This window comes from Micrasema longulum, unplaced genomic scaffold (assembly GCF_059751315.1).
Source record: "Micrasema longulum isolate JH-2025_06_02 unplaced genomic scaffold, ASM5975131v1 h1tg002633l, whole genome shotgun sequence".
In the NCBI taxonomy this organism is placed as follows: Eukaryota; Metazoa; Arthropoda; class Insecta; order Trichoptera; family Brachycentridae; genus Micrasema; species Micrasema longulum.
Window position 1 is genome coordinate 22,944 of NW_028279768.1, and position 22,916 is coordinate 45,859.

The window sequence follows — 22,916 nt, forward strand, 5'->3', positions numbered from 1 at the left end:
ACAAATAATATTTTTAAATACCGTGTTATTTGTGTTTAAAATTATTAATTATTGAAAAACACAGAATTTCGCAATAAAAAACAAAGTCAACTTAAACGTGATTATAATACTAGAGAAAAAGTAAAAATCAGATTTCCATTTTTGAAAAAAAGGTGTAGTCACAAATGTCAATTTAATATGAGGTAATAAAAAAATATTATGATATGGGAAAAAAATATTTATAAAGAAAAATAAACCAAATTAGAACTTAAAGTTAAGACATATGTGTTTAGCAATTTATAAATTAGTAATATAAAATAATTAATGTTATTATTAAGCCCTATTTCAAGATTTAAAACAAAATAAAAATAATTTTGTATTTCTTCATTTCAGAACAACAGTATCTGGCGGCCGATAGTGCTAACCCTTCAACAGGGAAAACATTTGTGCCCTGTAAAGTGTGTGGAGACAAAGCTTCCGGATATCACTACGGTGTTACGTCGTGTGAGGGTTGTAAGGTACGTCATTCGTAATTTCTATTTAAATTTTTATGCTCTATAAAAAAACAGTAAGAATGTTTTTTTGTAAAACGCGCGAGTAATAAGTTGCGGAGCAATAGTCTAAAATAGTGACTCAAAAATTTTTAATTCATTGCAACAGAGAGAAAAAAAAAATTGATAGGAAATATGGAAGTTTATGCTTTTACAGGGTTTATGGCCTGTCATTGGCTGGTTTAAGTGGCCATATTATTCTCTACTGGCCATATCCATATTTCTCTCTCAAAAATACTTTCCCTCGCTGTTGAAACAAATTTAGATCTAAATATCTCCCCAGGGAGGAAATATAGCCTGTCTTTTGGACATACTCAAATATTGTTATTAAACTAACTGGTATAAGAAGAGGTATGAAAATTGAAAAATTGTTTTTAAGCGTTGCCTAGTAGGTGAATTGGTTCAGCCGGATGAATCTCATCCACGTTATAAAGGTTTTAGCTCTTTTACTTCACAAAGTCAACAGATAGAAGAGCTGAGGAAATATGGATGTTTAAACATAGGCAGAATGATGAATGTTACACAGTGTGTAAAGTGGTGACTTAAACCAGCCAATGACATGCCATAATCCCTAAAAATGGCCAAGACTTCCAAATTGCTCTCTCAATAATGTTTTTTCTGTGAGTTGCAACAAATTTAGATCTTAATTAATAAAATAATAATATCTTTAATATCTGATATTTGTTTATGTTATCTTCGGTGAAATGTTATTATTTATTGTTTTATTATTTATACGTTATATTTCTGGATTATTATTGTTTTGCATCACATGTTATTGTAATTTGATTGGTTTTACAGAGAATTTTTATTATCTTGTTAATTATTATGACTTAACACGGGCACAGCCTAAAAAGCCTTAATAAGTTCATAAATATGTGAACGAGTGTAATTTTAAATGAATAAACAAAATACTCCTTAGGGAGTAAATCCAGCCTGTCTACAAACATTTGAACATACTTATATAATTGTTGACACAAAAGTTGTCGTCCTGACGCGCGCATGTGTTTGCCAAACTAAAAAAATAAATAATTTTAATTAGGCCTTATCTAAAATTCAAAACAACATGATAAGTCATAGGCAATTGGTTGCAAGGTAAATTAATATACTTGGCCACTTAGTAATACGTGTACAAGCTTATTTGGTGTAACATTTAATCAGATAATGCAAACCGGAGAATACATTAGAACAATTTGATGTGAATTTTCTGTGATTTATAAATATTTTTTACAATATGTATTTGGCTAAGCAATAAACTGTATTTTCATGAATAAGTCATATATTTCCTGCCCTGAAAACCTGTGATTCAGTTGCCGGCAGTATCAACCTTGATTTGAATGCTTAACTGAATCGGACGGGTAAGACAGATACTTACTTAAGCACGTTGAAATTTACTTATTTACCTAAGAGGAAGTAAGCTGTAAAAACAAACTTCATTCTCCTTCAACTCTAGCAAAGCACCTTTACAATCTTATGATCAGGGAAGGGAATAGCAAATGCTTATGACCGGTCATTGACAGATTTAAACTATTTGTGTATATATTTACATATATTTATACATATATTTTATACAGGCGCCGTGGCGCAGTTGGTTAGACGGCCACTCTGAAACTGGCGTCGCGGGTTCGATTCTCGCCAGCTACAAGAAGAAAATTCGAAAAATATTTTTTTTTCAATTGGTCTGGGTGTTGTAATATTTTTTCATTGCCTCCTTCCATATCCTCTCTATTTCACCTGCCTCAAAATAGAGGCTTAGCGGGTTATTCTTTTTTTTTAAATATATTATATACATATGTTACATTAGGGTGTCCCATATTTTTAACACGATTATTGTTTATTGTTTATTGCATAGGGCCCATTTTTTATGTATTGCTTTAAAACACTTGCTCAGCAAATTTTATTGCATTTGAAATACAGTAACCCGTGCAGATTTGTATCGAAACATGTTCATTCAAGTTACTCTACAGAACAATAGCGCGGATGGCACGCACTCACTTTGTCGTATTTCAAATCCAATTAGTCGGAATATCAACACAGTTTATTTAATTTGAATAAAATTGGGTTGAATTACGAAGACCTGACTAAGAATATACTAAAAAAAGTATATTCTTAGTCAGGGATGTAAACCACCAAATAACAGATGCAAAATTACCATCAAAACAAAAAGGTCTCAGGGTGTTGTTTTTTAATATTCATGAAGTTAAATTGAATGTCCCTTCCAAATTGTGATAAGAAATTTGTTGATCTGTATCACATGTGGCGGGAACTTCAAAACAATAGTATAAAAACCAAGAAATTCACAAACGGCGGGTGGAAATTTTTTAATGGATTTGGATAACCTATTTTATAACGCACACGTCGATGCAATCGAAAGAATAAATACAGAAGAAGATAAACTGTTCTTGCGAAATGAAGGACGTCCGGACTACTTGGTTGACGTAGACAAGAAATTAGTTGAGATAGAAGAAAGGTCTCGGAATCGCAAAATGGAGGAAGAAAAAAAAACCAACTCCATCCATTTTATCATGTAATTTTCTACCGCAACAAGAATTCGAAAATAGTTTTGGCAAAGACCCTTTGTCGAAGACATCAAACGCTGCTGTAGTGACTGGCGTCAGGAAAAAGAGGGAGAAAAGATTTTGTTTCACCAACACTGATTGCGGCTTCAGAAAGATGCCAGCTGAGCATTAGTGACTCCGTCTATATTCTTCACGCCGCCTGCTAGGTCTCAGTGTACACAAATGTCCAATAAATAAATCGTCCACTCAAAGAACCTCGTCACCGAGAACGCATACGATGTTTGATCGGAGACACTTTTCATATATAGCTCCAAGAGTGTTCAACGTCTTGGATGAACATATTAAGTTCTCCAAAACAACGTCTATATTTAAGATGAAGATCCATAACTGGATTGTATCGAGGGGTAGAGACCACTGTATGAGATTGCTTCGGGAATAAATGCATAACATCGCTGCTGTTTTCATTATTATCCATATACGTATATCGTATATGTGTATGTCATCACTGCCATACGTATTATCATATAACTTTTGATTCCATTTTCGACATGTATTATACATTTTTATTATTTTTATTTTTCTATTATTATTTTGTACATTTTTATATTATTATTTTGAATATGGTTTTTATTATTTTGCATATTGTTTTGATTACCTGTATATTATTTTAATATGTAAATAAATATTTTTGATTTATATATCGAAGAGTGCCGACTTAACACGGAATTTTCTAACAAGTCGGGACATAAAAATCATATAATTGTGTCCATGTGAAATTGTGTATTTTGTGCATTAAATAAATAAAAAAGGATTCGATCTAAAATGAGAAAGGAAAGAACAGAAGATATAAAGACGGATTTTCAAATCATGAGCCTGATATGTTACCTGAATTAGACCAACTTCTTGCTGTCTCAAAACTGGATAGTTCTTCTGGCAAGGATCAAGCCAAGGCTGTTGTAAACGCACTTCATGATTGAAACCTCGGTGACCAGGTGTAAATACTGTGCTGTAACACCACAACCTCTAATACTGGCCACATTAAGAGAGCATGCGCTCTGTTAGAACAAAAGTTGCAAAGAGAGCTATTATTGTTTTCTTATGGCCACCATGTTTATGCACTCCTCTTAAAAAGTGTGTTTGAAGCAAAAATACCTCAAGTTACTAAAATTCCTGATATTCCGCTCTTAATAAAATTAAGAGATAATTGGTTTTGATTCTACTAGCATTCAAACTTGCCCCAAATTTATAAAACAACATATCAGTGACGGAGAAATCGACCAATTAGTAGCGTTTTATAAGCATGAACTACAAAAGTCCATTTTGAGAGATAACTACCACGAACTGATCGAGCTATCTATAATGTTTTGGGTAGTGATAGAGATAAAAACCTGCAAATACGACCTCCTGGTGCTATACACTAAGCCCGGTGGATGGCAAGCGCTATTTACGCTTTGAAAATATGTCTGTTGCGGTCTCAATTTAAAATGAGCGCAAAACAAAAACAAGCACTGAGATATTTGCTTATTTATGGCAACTGTTTGTGTGAAATTCTGGTAAGAGTGCAGTTTGGCAGTTAAAGCATCTCATCAAGATGTACTTTTTTTTTTAATTTTGAAGGGTTACGAGAAACTTGATGCAGTTATTTCTCAAGTAGCGTTGAACCTGTTTTTCCAACACTTATGGTATTTGTCAGAGGAAATAGCAATATTGTCAATCTTTGATGATTCGGTGGAAGATAAAACCATGAAGCGAATTGTGGCTAAATTAGAGAGAGAAGTTCCTGCCTTTTACAAAAGAAATTTAATCCACCTAAAGAAGAAATATCGAGATCTTTATACGGTACATTTAAAATCATCTGTTATTTTAATATATTATTCCATTTATGTATTAACTGTGATGTGACTGCGATTGTTTTTAATGTTTCAAATAAAATTTTGGATGAATTTTAATCAATCTCAAGCAATTTATTTTCAAGATTGAAGATTAAAAGCACCTTCCTTCAAGATAGCGTCTCGTGACGGAAAGAAAATGTTGTTTTTATGGAAGCAAAAAGAAAGGTGAACTATATTAAAGCAGTGAACGATTCTGCAAAAAGAGCTGTAAAGCTAATGCAAGATTTTCGTGTCAAAATAACGACCAAGTAAAAACAGAAGCAGTACCTTTAACGCTGCGTTCAGGAACACAGAAAACTGTATCCTGACTGAAAAAAGAAGACGCTAATTTCTCCATTATTCATAGATGTTTTTGTTTATTTTGACAACAATTTTAACTGCCATCATACCTAGAAGAGGTTAATTTATCTTATTTTGAAAAACTTTGGGGCTCGTCGGCACGGGTTAGATTCATCGTGCAGGGATGATATTTCGTATCTGAATAGGCCATGTTAGTTATAAAAAAGATAGGGGGTATGCGTTTTCAATTTTTTTTTTTTTAAATTTGGTCTAATACGCGACATACATTTGATATTCTGACTGACTTTAGAACTAAAACATTTTTTTTAAAGTTGCGTCTCTTTAAAACCATCTGTCGTTTCACTGGCGTTTTAAAGGTCATTTGTTGTTTTTTTTTGTAAAATAATTATATTTGCTTTCCTCATAATTCAATCGTTTCTATTATACATTAATTTAAAACTACAACAACAATTTGTCACACCTTTTCCCTAAGGGGTAGGCAGAAATAATAGAATGCTGTGTCACTCTGTCTTTGCATACATACCTTGCTCTTGACTAAATTCATACATCTTCTCATGCACGCGCGCCATTTTTTTTTATTTTTCACATGTCCATCTTCAAGTATTGGTTGAATTTGATCATGTCATGTCGTTTTCGATCTTCTTTGTTTTCTGTATCCGCCAGCATTTGCATCGTGAAATTTTTTTGCCGTCCATTTACTCTACATGTCCAAACTGACGCAGAACTTCTATCTTGATTTCGTCGATAATGCTTATCTCAGCCTTACACAATGCGCTGATCCCGATATTTGTGTCCCTTTCGTACATAGTTTTACCACACATTCGCCTGAGAGATCATGTTTCGACAGTATTCAGCATACTTTCTTTTAACAGTACACATTTGTGTTATATTTGTTGCACAAAAATCCATAGTTAAAATAATACTCAGAGTGCCGATACAGACATCTACTGAAGAAATATTCCACAAATCACAACTTATGACACCAAAACAATTATACGCTGAAACAATACTCACTTATAGATTCAAAAACTACTCTTACTTAAATGAAATACATAACCCCCACAAAACATCACATACAAATAATATAATCCCTAGATCCTCAACACATAGACAACTTAATCAAATACAAACTAAAACCATTTTCGGACAAAGGGATTTTGAGTATTATTCAATTAAAATCTATAACCTACTTCCACTATCTATTAAAACAATTAGTAACGAGAAATGTTGAAAAAGGCTATAAAAAATGGATAGTGGAGCTAGGTAGAAGTAAAATGGATTGTCTCATTCGCCCATACCAATATTGAATCAACTGCTCCACAAGTGTATAGCTTATGTTAGGTTTTTGTTATTTTCATTGTATGTTTTGTAATATAAATAATATAGATGTACATAAATACCTTGTTTTTAAAACTGTCTGAATATTTGTTAATTATCTTCGTTTTTTTAAGTTAGTCTTCTTTGTTTATTCTCAAATGTAATTAAAAAAAAGTGTATTGTTAAGTGTCCTCGGCACGGGAAACCCCAGTGAGGTCACATTATTTTTATTATTAATTATAGTTTGTAAGCAAAAAATATGAATAAATAAATAAATATATGAAATAAAATAATAACTTATCATAATATGTCTTCTGTATTAGGTAAATTCATGAAAGGATTAAAAACCCGGTATACTCGTATTAACTTACCACTCAAAATTAAGATATAGCTCAATTTTTGTTTTCAAATCAGATCCATATACAAAAATAGTACTTTTATATTTAAACAAAATACGAATATACATGAGGAATAAGAATCAACATCAATATCTATAACACATAGAATTAAGAATAGTTAAGAAGGAGCGTAGAATCATATTTGAATACATCGGACTGTGTCCAATAATTCCCCCACTATGCCTCACTTTTACCGCGCGCATTCGTGATGCCGCTGCGTAATGTTGCACAATGGAAAAAAATAATAATTTTAACACAAATGTAAGGTAAAAAAAAACCCGGAAATATTGATTGACACAACAGAGTAGATAAGTAAATGGTCATTTAATAAGAGTAATTGAACCAATGAACCTTAAACTTAAAATATACAATTTTTTTTTTTTACATAAAACGGATATTTTTATATCATGTTAAATAATATTTGATGTTTTAAAGATAATGTCGGTCAAATGTACACGATAGAGTTGTTTTATCCGAGATCCAATTTCCATTAGTTCTCTCATCAGATAAGCAAAGTAGGGTAAATAAATTTACTACCCTGGCAACACTAACGAAATGTTCATTTTGTTTCTTCGACAATCTGACAGATGGAAAAATAATTCAATTTTTAAGTAATGCATTTGTTACATACACATTCATTTGCTAATAACACATGAAATGTGATTGCATCCTGTTTCTTTAAGATGCTAGCAGTATTTCTACACACGGCATAGTTGAATTCAAATCAGGAGTTGCATACTGAGCGACGTCTACAAAGAAACTAATGGGTCAAAACGTAAACCTACTCATTTATGAGTAATTTAGTCGCCTTCTGTTTGATGTGCGTATGCAGTTTTTGGACTATTCTTATGGGTTAACGCCATGAAATAATTTTTTTTTGCCTTTGGAAAAACGAAATTATTACTGCGAATATTACTTAGCTGTGTGTAAATATTATGACTTTATATATTAAAACGAACCTAATCAAACTCTCTTATCATGACTGCTTTAAGGTAAGATTATTTATTTATTGCTCTTATTGTTGCAAACTCTTTGGTTTGTGTTGTAAGTAAAAAATATCACTTGTCCTGCCTTACTTCGTGTAAGGCTGCATCACCTGGAATTTCACTGTTTTCGTCAATCACTAGCTTTCGCCTGTGAACATTCAACAGCACTTAGGCAATGTATTCTATCAGCTCCCGTACACTTAAACCAGACTTCTATTTAAATTAAAGCTATTCCTGAAATGTTATTCCTTTAATGATATTCCAGTAATAGTATTCCTGTAATGGTATTCCTGTAATGGTATTCTTGTAATACCCACTATTCGCGCTTGATTTTCGAAGATTAATGAAATATATTGTAATCGTCCAAAAATATATTTCGCACAATACTTTTTTTTTCGCACAAGTTTATAAAGTGTTTACATTTCATATAAAGTTTTCAATTGTTCGTGAAGCAAAACTTAAAAAAAAAAATCTAAATTAAATTAAATAATAAAATAAAAATAAATATGTTGTAAGTAAATATCCGTGCGTGTTGTCCAATAAATATTTTTTTTCTATTATACATACATTGATGAAGTAATGAAAAGTAAAACAAACTACAATTTTAATTGAGCGTTTATTTCATATCTTTCATGTAAATTGGTAGGAATTGTTTAATCTACCAAAGAAATAAAAATCTTAAATTCTAAGATTTTAATTATCTTTTTTTCTACAAAATAATAAGATTATTCGTGAAAATTAAACAAAAAACAATAAAATAATTTTTACGTATTTTAATTTCGACCAAAAAACCATCTGCGTCCTTAAAAATTCATCGTTTTTGTTAAAAGCATCTAATAAAATTCACGTTTATTGTACAAGTACCTATTTATTTTTGGTTGAATGACCTTTTCTAGAAAATTATATATCTAAATAAAAAATGAACGATAGAAGTAGCAGGAAAACTTTGACGTTCCTATCATATATTTTGTTTATTGGCCAATGTAACTTTTTTAAACAGTCAATGTGTAAAATGAATTAAAGAATAAGTCGCATTTAAAAACACAGATATTTAAAACAACAATAAAATGTTAAAAATATTATAGATACAAAAGTTAGTTTAAATTTATATTAATATAAATTTGTTCAAACTTGAAATGAATCAACAATGTTTTAAGAATGTCCAAATGCTTGCAGTGTGTAAAGTGGCCACTTAAATCAGAAAATGACAGGTCATAAGCCCTTTAAATGCCTAGACTTCCATATTTCCTTCTCAACAATGTTTTTCCTTTCTGTTGTAAGAAATAAAATTGAAATGAATCGTTTGTTTTTAAAATAGTATTCACATTGGACTATTATACCCGTATGCAGAGACAAAACTTAAGGTGAGGAAAGTACATTCTAATCTCAAATGCGGAGAATAACCCGAAAATGAAAACAATTTTTAATACCCGTATGCAGAGACAAAACTTAAGGTGAGGAAAGTACATTCTAATTTCAAATGCAGAGAATAACCCGAAGGTGAAGACAATAGAATGTACTTTCCTCACCTTAAGTTTTGTCTCTGCATACGGGTATTAAATTTCAAGATTCCAAAAAATACACAGGAAAGGTGAACTGGCTAAACTTAGATTTTGAACTTAAGACTGGCGTCTGCGACGATTTCGAAATGAATAACCTACCTATGTACTTTAACTGATTTAAAATTGACTGATATCACTTTCAACCATTTAAAAATAATTTAAAAAAACACATAAACGCCCGGAGGGCTTTTACAAGCATAGTACGTAGATAAAATATATAAAGTAAGAAATAAAATAAAGCATTTATTACATTCAAATAGATATTCTAACGTATAAGTAGTAAAAAAACATATTTTTAAAATACTCATATATACGTATATTAAGAATATTCCTTTTTTTTAATGTTATTGAAAATTTTGTTTTTTTTTACAACATACATAAGAGGTAAAACAGAGTATTAATACAAATAAAGAATAATTACATAGCAATGAAATGAAATACATATTAACAGTTAAAATAATAAACAAAATTAAAATATTCCTTATTATTAAAGGGCAACAAAATATATCATAGAAAAATAGAGTTTATATCTTTAGTTTGAATCCAGGATAGTGCGTGTTTTTTAAAAGAAGAAAAAAATATTAAATGATCTATGATATTAATAGTCTAAAAATAAATTATTGTGTCTGTCGTATGCGGGCCGGCCTATTTTACACGTATCGCGCCAATTCACTCTGTCCGGTAACATTAGGGTGGTTGGATACTTATTTATTATTTTCTTTTTAGTTTTATTTATTTGGTTTCTACTCGTGGGTGAAAATTTTGCTAAAAGAAATCGAGTGGAGATTAGTCGGCCTCATGGTGTGCCGTTTTGTATGTTTACCTGCCTTTTGATAAATAAAATTATTTTTAAAAAAAATAATGCATCCACCCAATGTTATTTAATATTGCCAAGATATGTTAAACAATCGACTAAATAAGCGGATAGAAATTCAACCCCTATTCTTTGAGTAAATATACTCATTTTCATTTGATTTTTTTTGTTGTTTAAAGCTCATTCGGTATAGCACCGTCTAAACTCCGTGTATGAGGGAGAAAGAGGTTTAAATTTCACGCTTACAACTCATATGAAATTCATTTAAAACATATTGAAAAAATTACAAAATTTGAGTAATATAGATTATTTTTCTTTAATTTGTAACTATACACAGTTAAAATGACACATTGTAAAATTTCAAACTTTCAATTTTATAACATTAAATAATGTTTCTCTGTTCAATGAATTACGCTATCTACGAAAATAAATGTTTGTCAATTTCGATTTGAGGTTATAAATTCTCCGGCTGTTCTCTCTGCGCTCTCGAATATTTAGCCATATAAATATTTTAAGGGGTAAGTAGTTTCTTTTTTCTGTTTGTATATGTTCATTTATGAATTCTCTTGAATGTATTATTTACATTACACGTTTTCAATCGTTTTTTTTTTTTATTTACACAAATATTTATATTCTGGGGGACCCCCTCGAACCTTTGATCTGTGAGTCCGCGACAGTAGTAAGTTAACGTTATGCATTTCGAAAAAAAAAATATTCTCAGTAATGTAAACAATAATACGCCTTTTTACTGTTTTTATTTTTATGGATAACTTATACAGCGCCATTTTTGTAATATAATTTACCATCTATATTTTCAATAGGTTATTTATTCGTATACTAAGTGTCCTAAATAATTTTTCTGACCTTAATTATTAGATTACCTTAAACCAAGCTTATACTAAGGAATAACCATACCCGGTATAACTTATTTACACCCGGTATAAAAAAACGTTACTTATAAGAACATTTACTTCCTAGAATATCTATAACATTTTATCGTATATTTATGAACAAGCTGCGTGCGTATTTGCAGTTATAAATATTAACACGTAAATCGTATTATTATTAACAAAACCATTTTAATTTATTGATGTTTTATTTGATTATTGTGGCGTTTTAAACTCTGAAATTATTATAAAAGAACAAGCTGAAAATAAAAATGTATTTTCTGTGCGTCATGAGACTTTTAAAAGATAATATTTAATGTAAATTAAAAAAGGCAATTTTTAGATATTATACCACTTACAAATTGATAAAATTGATAAAAAAATTATGAAACTGTTTAGACAATTGGATGAATGTAAATTTAAACATGTATTAAAGTATTTTTTTATGTACTGCAAAACAAAACAAGTATCATTGTTAAAATATCTGCTAAATAAAATTTATCCGAATGAAATGAAAATTAGATGATCATTTTTACACTCATAAACGATATTTTACTTTAAAATCTTTTGAAGAATAGCATGTTTTATAAATTGTTTAAATTTGAGATAAATATAATCCATTTTACATCGCGGGTTTATTCCAGCGCTTTACCACGTTGGCCCCAGGTATAAGCGTGGAATAAGTAATTATGGTCGCCATCACAGCTTTATACCCAGTATAACTTTATACGAGGTTTAATAATTTTTACTATACCATCCTTATTCTACTACTATGCTTAGACATAATTTTATACTTTATAATTTGGTCTTTTATCAGTTTTATTATTATGGATAATGTATAAAGCGCCATTTTCGTAATGTTATCCCTCAAGGGTGCTTACAAAGTGGTTCATAAAAATGTATTCTTTTTTATTATGGATTACTTAAACAGCGCATTTGAGATGCTAATTAGCCAAAGCCTTTCGAACAAATTCATTAAGGCCCGCACGGCTGATTATATAAGGCCCGATGGGCCGAATTAACTAGCATTTTATAGTCAGCGATAGCTGATTGTTATCATTTTAAATTACAGATTCTTCGCTGTTCAATGTTAGTCGCTTACAAACCGAACTTTTTGTGTAGATTTTGAATATATTATATCTGTAAATATTGTGCGGTTTCGTTAGCATGATTCTCTTGTCATGAGTGACAAATTCTTCTTTGTCGCAATTAGATTGCACTGAACATGAAATTGTGAGGCCCAAATAGGCAATATTTTAAGGTGCTCAAGATCCTAACCAACTGAGGCCCAAAGCCAATCAACTGAGGCCCGTAGAGCCGTATAACGAGGCCCGGAGTGCTGAATTAGTCTCTAGCATTGAAAGGTCAGCGACAGCCGACTATTGCCTGCTAGTATACATAAATATTATAAAACATTTGAATAAATCAATATATTCCGTGAGAAAAACCTTTTTTTTTAAGATGCGCTATTAAAATATTAAAAAAATTCTTAAGTGTTGCTATAAACACACAGTTATAAGCGAGTAGAAAAGAAAATTACCAACATGCTTTAAATTGCTTAAAAACATACATCTGTTTAAAAAAAACTGTACAAAACTTTTACTAGATTTAAGTATATACTATAAGAAATAATTAACAATAGCAAAATAAATGTTAAACATAACAAACAATATCAAAAGATAAAACTATTGCATATAAATAAGAATGGGTATTACAGACTTTTGTAAAAATTAGGTTAAAGCAAAGATTTGGTGTTTTACATAATATACTATAATAATATCAAACTTGTTTTCATAATTATAATAATATTATTTATTTGTTTAATTACATACACTTTACAAATTAACAGCTCAATACGAGTTCGTAATATGTAGATGTAATTCGAGTAATATCTTTTTACGACTCAGGAGAACGTCATTTGTTAAGTGCATAATATTAAGTGCAGTTATTCTAAAAATTATTATCATGTTATGCACAGTAGAGCTAGTAGGTATACTTTATTTTAAGTACACGTTTGCCCAAGGAAAGAGACAAAAAATTGATCTGTGAATATTCCAGGTTTATTAACAAATAAATAGATATAATATTTTTTATTATTTTTTATTTTAATACAGTACTTTATCTTGTTTTTTTATTCAGTTATATTTTAGAAGTATTAAATATTTGTGTATTTACGTACAAAATACGCGAGATAAAAGTGTTTTCAACGGCCGCGAGAGCGTTGGGAATATCACCCCTGGGCCGCATAAGTACCGCGACGGAACTCATATTAAAAATAAATGCGAATTGTCTACTTACCTAACATTAAATTAATAATACAATTTGTTTTGTTTAAAAAAAACATGGCTAAAAGATTTTTGAAATTTGTAGTTCTTACGCCAACGAAAATTAGGCACTTTTAAATTGGCAGTTTGTGAAAAACGGAAATTTCGTATGCAATATTTTATGTTTGTATCTTTTACTCGATAAGCCAGTATCGAAATATATATTTGTTATTGTTTTAACATAGTCTATTTTATCATCTATAAATAAAGTCCTGATAATGCTCAATTATTAGTGTTTACTTACACGCGGTTATGTGTGGGTAAATTTACTTGTATTTCATAAAATACATTTAAGTTACCTTTAAAATCGAGCAGATCTTGACTGACCGACCTCAGAAATAACTTTTAATAAGGGACGTTTGAGCAAATATGAATTGCGAGTTTATGAATTACCTTCTCATAATGTTGAGCTTTTCCATTGTCCGTCCTTGAGATTACAATGCCATTAACCTGAATGCGAGTGTTGTAAAAGCGGTGCCAAAACATCAATGGTGGATGTTCAGAGTGCGGTCAATTATGGGAGGAAACTCGCACCACATTACTCTTTGGTTTTATGTATGTACATACGAGTATATTATTTTATGACAATGACAGAACATGAACACATCAAGGCATCAAACCGAACTAATTGTATGAAAATAAACCTATTGTTTCAAACAATTTTTTTATTCCAAAGGGTGTTTTTAATATCACTTTTTTTTCCCATTTTTTTAAGTAATAAAGGTCTATGAAATACCGTCTGGTAAAAAAAATCATTTTGTTACTTATTAGTAGCATAAAAAATATTTTTATATTTGTAATTTTGAATTCCCGCAAAAACGGTCATTCCTTGGCCACGCCCCTAATACGCCACGATTCATGTTTATTTGTTTCTGACCATTCAAATTTATTTAGAACATTGTCACGAATCTTGACGTCGCAACTACCAAGGCCAAAAATGTCGCGTTTTTCTAGTGACGTATTAAAAAAAAAAAAGAAGCTGTATGAAAACATTTCTCCACAATATCCATATTGATTTTGAAAATACGATTAATGATTCTAAATCCATTTCATATATTTTTATCGGTATTTGTAGTATGTATGTAAGTCAGGTATACCAACTACATACGTATTGTACTCGTGTGTAATAGGTAATAGCCGATAGGTTAATTTAATGAATTTTGTATTTATTTTTTATTGTGTTGATGGTGAATTGGTGAAATCATATATAAATTTTGAAAATAAAGGTTTATAAATAAAATGTTTTATTAAGACGAAACGCGTCTTAAAGCTTTTTTTTATGCAACATGAATCCTTTTAAAATATCTGTCAATCTCTATAAAATCGCTACTAAATGAAATTCAAAAAAATAATTTACTACAATATTTGAGTTTGTCCAAATGTTCATAGACAAAGGACTGGATTTCACCTCCTCGGGGGTCATTAAGATGAACAAATTATAACAGGGACAGGTCATAAACCCTGATAATGCCTTGACTTCCATATTCCCTTATTTAAGGTGTTCTCCATCCCTGTTGTAATTTGTTAATTAACAACATTTTATTAGTTAGAACAGAAAGCTGTTTATGTGAATTTGATTTTTCATGATTTATATAAACCTAACATTGGTTTTTTATTTGATTTCAGGGGTTTTTTCGTCGGAGTATACAGAAACAAATAGAGTACAGGTGTTTGCGAGATGGAAAGTGTTTGGTGATTCGTTTGAATCGAAACAGATGCCAATATTGTAGGTTCAAGAAATGCTTAGCTGTTGGAATGAGCCGTGATTGTAAGTAAAACTTTTTATTATAAATCTGTATTCTTAGTTTATTTTGTATTTTTTTAAATAACGCATTCCAACGTAGGTACAAACACAGGCGCGGTCGCGGCGGGGCGGGGGGTTCTTGCCCCTCCTTGCGGCTCATTTAGTCAATCGAATCGAAAATTATTTGTCAATAATATCGATAGTATTCGCCAGTGGAGCTAAACTTTGGTACGGCCAAATGCACCAAATGTCAAACTGAAACATATAGAACTAGGTGCACTAGTTAAAGAAACCCAATTGTTCTACCTATCGAAAACGGGCACTACTTATCTCACTTGCACAGCCCTGCACAACGTGCACTATCGAATAATCCATGCATGGTAAAAGCTTGGTTACAATCAACAATGATATAAAATCGCCTTTTCGTTCTCTCTGATGAGTGCGCATAAAATAAGGGTTCTGGAAGCTAAAAATAAATTTGAGAAATATTTAACAGCAAGTGCTAGAATAAGATTTGCATAGGTTCAAATAGCATTGCAACTTATTACTTTCAGCGTTTTCATATGTTCAAATAAAACCATTTTTTTTACAAAAAACGTTATGCCCCCCGCCCCCTAGAGGAAATCCTGGCTACGCTGCACCACGCCCATTTTACGGCAAAATAATGCATCTCTAAAAAGCTCGAACTGAGATAATCCCATTTAAAATATTTTATGGTACTTAAATCAGAACTTTTCTATAGTTACACCGCGTTTCCAATTGGTTAGGAAGCCTTTGAAAAAAATCTTTAACACCATATGATACATCTTAGAGAGAATAATATTTTAGGCCGTATTACGATCATACTATGCATCTATAGAAGCATTGTTCGAGGCGATATAGATCATCACAGGGGCGCGCTCTTGGGTATAAGTGTGTTCCAAATAGGCAAGATGCATACAAAATAACATGTTTAATTCCCAGAAACGATTTGCCTGCCTTCGCACTAATGCGCAACGAAGAATAGTTCAGTTACGACAAATTAATTTACAATAATAATCATTATTAATATTATGGCACATTACCTATTATAACGCCGTTATTGTGCTAGTTTTCCAATTATTACAACGCTTTTTTATTAAAGTTATTCATTTATTGAAACGCCGTTTTGATGTTAGTGTCCCAATGTTTACAACAATGTTTTCCATTGATTAAAACGCCGTTTTTATGAGAGTTTTACAATTTTTATACCATCGCCCCGTTGTATGATAGTTTTTCAGTTAGTATGAAGCTGTTTTCGTGATATTTTTCAATAATTATGACACTGTTTTTATGATACTTTTTCTTACATATTCCGAACTATAGGAAAAATATGTAATATTCTTAGCTAAATTTTCTTAACAATAGTATTTCCACAAATGTACGAATAAGATTATTTCAATGTAGCCAAATTTATTGATTAAATAATTTAATTAGGAAGGTACCTAACTATAATTTTACCATTTGAGTGATCTTAGGAATTGACACTTCAAAAATATCTAAAGTGTTTTCATTTTAAATATTTTTTTTATTTGTAGCCACAGATTTAAAAAAAATTGGCATGGAAATATTTTTTCTAATTGCAATATTGAGATATTAGTTTCCATTAAGTAATGAAAGTTGTTGGGTTGAAGACGATTGTGTATGTTTTATGTTGTAGTTTGATAAAAAGTGAGGAAATCATACGATTTTGCCATTTTAAAACGAATTTTATTCTGAATTGCGCCATTTAAAAAATAAATTAAACTAATTTTAAATAAAAACGATCATTTTTCAAAAGGTTTAAATTTAAAACATGCCAAAAGTTTTACAAAAACAAAATATAATTCATCATTCGCTGATTGAAAGTAATGGAGAGAAAAGTCATTGTTTATTTATTAACACTTAAAAATCAAAAAAATATTCACTTTGGCGGGCTTATTGCTAAAACAATATATTTCACCCAACTAAAATACAAATTGGTCAAAATTTGTATTTTAAATTTGAAAAATGTAAAAATACATATTTAATTTCGAATAACAGCTGTTTTTTAGTGGGCAGTTAGAGCTTGTGCACATAAATTAAATAACAATATGGTTCAACATCATCATTCCCTTCCACACGTAATGGTGCATAAGGCTCTGCATTGGTACACCAATCGCAGCGTTTCTTGATCAGTCTATGCTTTAGGTACCAGTCCAGGGACTATGAAATATTCTAGTGTAAAAATACTCTTTTAAATAAATATTTCATGTCAAATGTGTCGGGAATCGAACCCTTGACCTCTGGCATGGTAGGCGAACGCGCTGACCATTACACCACGAGGCCGACAAACAATGTAGTTATACACATTATACTATACAATCAGAAATTTAAAATCAAAAGAATGAACAAAAACGGAGAAGCGTTTCAAGAAATGAAAATCTAACACCTGTCATTGACTGGCTTAAGTGATCACTTTATACACTGTTTAACATGTACCATAATGCCTTTGTTATATTTAAATATTTGTTGCAAAGTAAAAACATGTTTAAACCGTGCTCAAATATTATTCACCATCTTTTAAAAATATATCTCTATCCTGATCAAATGACTGAATCCAGTATTTGTCGACAAATATTTAGACACGCTCAAAATCTTGCTAGTAGTTACTACCTAAGAGATCCGATAAACTTCATTTTAAAGTGTATATCTTTGGTCAAAAAGATAATATAAGCAAAGTCGTTTTTTATCGACTATTCCGGGTACCTTTAAATAACTTAACGTCAAGATTTTTCCGGTGGATATTGTAATTCAATGTAACCTTGATCTTGAAACAGACAGCTGTTCTCCCGTGAAGAGGTCTCTCTTTTAGCGTTCAACTTTCTACTTTGCGGACAAAAAACGTTGAAACAATATATTTACCAAACTATTTTAACACGCCAATTTTTAATAAACCGATATTGCTGCCCGTCGGTGAAGCAAGTAAATATACTAATTTCGTTCGAGTTAGTAGGCACTCGAGAATATTTTATTAGAAAACATTCAGTCACTCACACATACAATATAGGTTTACTTAAGATTTTAATGGACTCTAGATACGTTAATTTAAATACTGGAAATTCCCTAACCATCTTACTTTATTTAAGTTAAACCCTTAACTAAAGTTTGACCTGGTCGAGTGATTATTAATAACTATCAAAATCAAAGGTAATGAATCATACTATATAAATAAAATAAAGAAAATCGGACTTACGATGTTACTTTTGATTTTTTATAATTAATAAAGAATATAGTTTTGTGTATAAAATATAACCAGACCCTAGACGAGTGTTTTTGACTCGATGGCTGCTTTCAGGTGAAAATCCTAAATCGAGTGGAGATAAGACCGCCTCGTAGTAAAGTGTTTGGGGCGTTCGCCTACCGTTCTTGAGGTCCTGGGTTCGATTCCTAGCAGGATGCACGTGAAGCGTTGATTTTAAACGTTGTTTGAACCGCAATATTTCATTGTTCCTGGATTAGCACCTGAAGCGTAAGACTGATCACCTTGCCCTCATGTAACAGATGATCGAAATACGCTACGTCTTATTTACCGATGCTGTACTCTATGAATTACTGGGTACGGAAAGAAAAATTGTGATGATGATAAAATAATTTAAATCAAATTTGACGGTGAGAATTTTTAACGTTGGAATATCTTTAATTTGTTTTTAATTTGATTAAATTTTAAAACATCATAAAAAACACTTGAGGCTTGGATAAGAATCATTGAAGTATGTACGAAAAATAAATGCCTTGTCGACCTCGTGGTGACATGATCAGCACGTTTGCCTACCAAGCAAGAGGTCTCGGTTTCGATTCCCGGACTGGTACCTGAAGCGTAAGACTGTTCATCTTATCTTCATGTAACAAAAAATGATCAAGATACGCTGCGGTCGGTGTACCAATGCAGTGCCCTATGCACCATTAGGCGCGGAAAGGGAATGATGATGATGATGTTTGCCGACCGGTCTGTCTGGGTGGTTACATTTTAAAACGAAGTAGTTGAACATTCTATACTGTAGGTCTATACCGACAAATTACCATGGGGGATAGCGATCATCCACTCGAGATTGATATTAAAGGGTCAATCCATTATTCATGAAAATTTGGGTATGTCGAGGGTCAGTGGAAGATGTTCCCAGAATGTTGACAGTTTAGGGTCGCCTTTAATGTCGTGCATTTGAATACTGAAGGTCAAAATTCAGCATTGTACCAACAAGCTACAAAAAGTGGCTTGGTGGGATTTTAGTTTTAGTAAAAATATAACAAGTGAATTTTTTTTTTAAATTGTAAAAATGTATAATTATGCTATTAAATAAATAAATAAAATACATGAATAGTTACATGTGTTGGAAAATTGACTAGTGAAACTTATTTATCTTAAAACTGCAGAAATACTACTTCGGTTCTTTTTCTTCTTCTTATCAGCCCGTTTCTCTCCACTGCTGGATATAGGCCTCTTCTAAATTTTTCCATATTTTTCTGTCTTGGGCATTCTGTTTTCATCCATGGCCCACGAGCTCGACGACGTCGCCAGTTCATCTCCTGTGCAGCCTCCCTACTTTTCTTTTACTTTCGTAGGGTCTCCAGTTTAGTACTCTGGGGGTCCACCTATCGACTTGTCTCGCCACACGACCCGCCCACTGCCACTTTTGTCTTCCCACTCTTTCTGCGATATCGGTCACCTTTGTACGGCGTCTTATCTCCTCATTCCTTATTCGGTCTCTCAGGGAGACGCCCAACATTTGTCTTTCCATAGACCGCTGAGTGCACTTAATTTTGTGACCACTTCTAGCAGTGAGTGACATGGTTTCAAGACCGTTTGTTGCCACCGGCAGAACACGAGAGTTATAAAATTTGGCCTTCAGATTATTTGAAATTTCCTTTTTTCTGAAAACGTGTTTCAGCTTTCCAAACGCAGCCCAACTTAACCCGTCTAGGCAGTTCCGCAGTTTGATTAAATTTTCCCAATTTGATTATGTGCCCAGGGTAAATGTACTCGTCAACAGCACCGATAGTTTTACTTCCGAAACATATGTTGCTAGGTGTTGGACTCAAAATCTTGGTTTTGTCCATATTAATTTCCAGACCGATCTTTCTAGAGGCTTCGTATAATTCTTTTACCATAACTTTCAGTTCACTTACTTCTTCACTTATTATTACTATTATCACTTCTGTCCACCTGGACTTATCTATCTTATTGTGATTTAATTTTTAGTTTTTTTACGTCTATATTTTTCGCATTATGCATAGCCCTTATTTTAAAGGTATTCTGTGACTTTCTAAAATGTCCACTAAAGACAAAATCACGAGATAAAAGTTTTTTTTTGTCAACACAGCAGTGGCGAATGGTAGTTTTATTTAAAGGTAAGCTATAAAAAAATTTCGTATATTTGTATCTACATATAAGGTACATAATATAATGCAAGTAATATATTTTTTATACAGTTGTTTCAGGGTTGCTGTGTTCGCGTTATCTAAAACTTTGTAAGTGAAAATTCTTGATGGAAGTTCATTGTAATTTACTATATAAATAAAAGACGAGTGATACTTTAATCCACAAATTTGGAATATCCAGTGACCGGTTATTACCGGACCAGTCTCAAAGATGTCGCGAAAGCGATGAAATATCACTCGTCTTTTATTTATTTAATAAATTACAACGAACTTCCATCAACAATTTTTACTTATAAAGTTTTAGATAAGCAAGTAATATATACTATAAATTGATATTTTTCTGTGGTTCTGTGTGATCAACAACTCTCATCCATGAAATCAACTCAAACGACGTAACTTCGTGATATTTTATATTATATAGATATATTATTCATTAATTTAATACATAACTCATTGAAAAATAAATTAAAAATAGCACTTCGAATTCAGTCGCTATTAAATATTCAATTGAAATGTCAACTGGCCGAATTGTTCTCGAAATTAAAAATAGCTTCGTCGAGCACCATATGTCCTGCAATATGATGCATGAAAGTAAATGGTATTATGTCAAAAGTACCATCTCAAAGAAAAAAAGCCCTTAAGAAATAATGTTTGAAATGCGGTTTTCCAAATCAAGAATCTTCAAATAATTTGTGTAATCTACAAGTTTAATCTAGGAGAAAAAACCCGCGTTAAGACATTTAAAATATAGTTTACTTATTTGTTTGAAAAAATAAGCTGGAATAATTGGCTAGTTTCTTGGCTCACCGCAGGCGCTGGGCGCGCTTTATTAATATTAATATTTATACTAGGATAAAGATACACACGGTGGAAATTATTAAAAATAAATAGTAATTATTTATTTCTTTTTCTGTAAATAAAATTACAGTAAAACATTATTATGGTTAGTCAAATATAGCAAGTAAGCTCCGCATAATCGCTTCTATACACGGTTCGCCCCTGCAACACAGTAGGTCAAAAGCGCCAATTACAGTGGTGAAATGTAGCTCAAAACGCTCAGGCTTGAGTAAAATAATATTTAATTAGCAGCGAGCACCTTCGGTAGCTTAACTGAACGTAGTTATGCAGTAAGCAGCTAGTCCACAATTTTGAAAAAATGATATATTGGTGTTATCGGGTGCAGTAAGAAGAATTCTATGTTTAGCAAAAACAATCAGGCCGCTTTTATACAAAAAACTGTAATAATCATCTTCTGAAAATAGTGTCAATCACAAAACAGCATTTCTAAATTTGTAGAAAACACCCACAGCACTGGAAAAATCTCACAGTACTTTAAAAATCGTTAAAAACAATCAAATACATAACAAGGTTCTGGTTTGTAATATTGAAAAAACTAATCCATTCAATGTTTATCATTTGTCAAAGTCAAAAACACTCCAACTGTTGTGTAGATTTGACTATTCACCCTTTTCACAAAGGTGCTGTTATCTTAGTTTTACTTTTCTATGGCTGGCTGCTTTCTGCATAACTACGTTCAATTCTCTCGATTGAACGCGAACAAAAGGAGATGTTGAAAATTCTCACTTTCGTCTACTTGACCTTCCAATTTTAAGGCTTGTATTGGTAAAAAAATATGTATGTAACGTGAAAACCAACACAACATTTTGTAGAGTAGAAATTTTTTTTTCCAATGACTTATAAACTTTTACCATTTTGTTTTACTTTTTGTGCTCATTTTTAAATTTGGATAAAAAGGGACACAATTAAAACTTATATCCAATACTTTCCTTTCTCGTAAAAACATTCGTATTTTCTAGAGATGTTTTTTACAATCTGATTAATTAAGTCCCTTTGCGTAATTTAGTTTCACTATATTTAACTTAGGTACCCACATTTTTTTGTAATTGAAACGTGTATGTTTTTGTAATATTATAATCAACACATAACAATATTAAGAGTTATTTCAAATCTTTGTAGACAACTCGTGAATTTTGCCAAATACCTAGGGAGTTTTCAAGATCAATAAATATTACAACAGAGATGGAGTACATTTTTGAGAAAGGAATATAAAATTGTAAGCACGGCTTATGAGCTGTCATTTATATGTTTAAGTGATCACAGTGTATTGTAACATTTACCATTCTGCCTATGTTTTATATCCAAATTTATTCATTTTTACTATCTGTTGATTTTGCGATTTACAATACTTTTATTGATGTAAATGCGATGCA

General features: G+C 31.4%; 1 protein-coding gene across 2 annotated transcripts in view; it reads left to right on the forward strand.

Annotated features, from left to right (window-relative positions):
- The window catches only part of Eip78C (Ecdysone-induced protein 78C), a 54,321-nt gene that overhangs the window by 19,437 nt on the left and 11,968 nt on the right, over positions 1-22,916 (forward strand). For both annotated transcript variants that reach the window (XM_088240879.1, XM_088240881.1), the window contains exons 2-3: positions 373-497; positions 15,153-15,294. In XM_088240879.1, the coding sequence (XP_088097005.1) occupies positions 373-497; positions 15,153-15,294 (267 nt within the window). The remainder of the gene's footprint in view (positions 1-372; positions 498-15,152; positions 15,295-22,916) is intronic.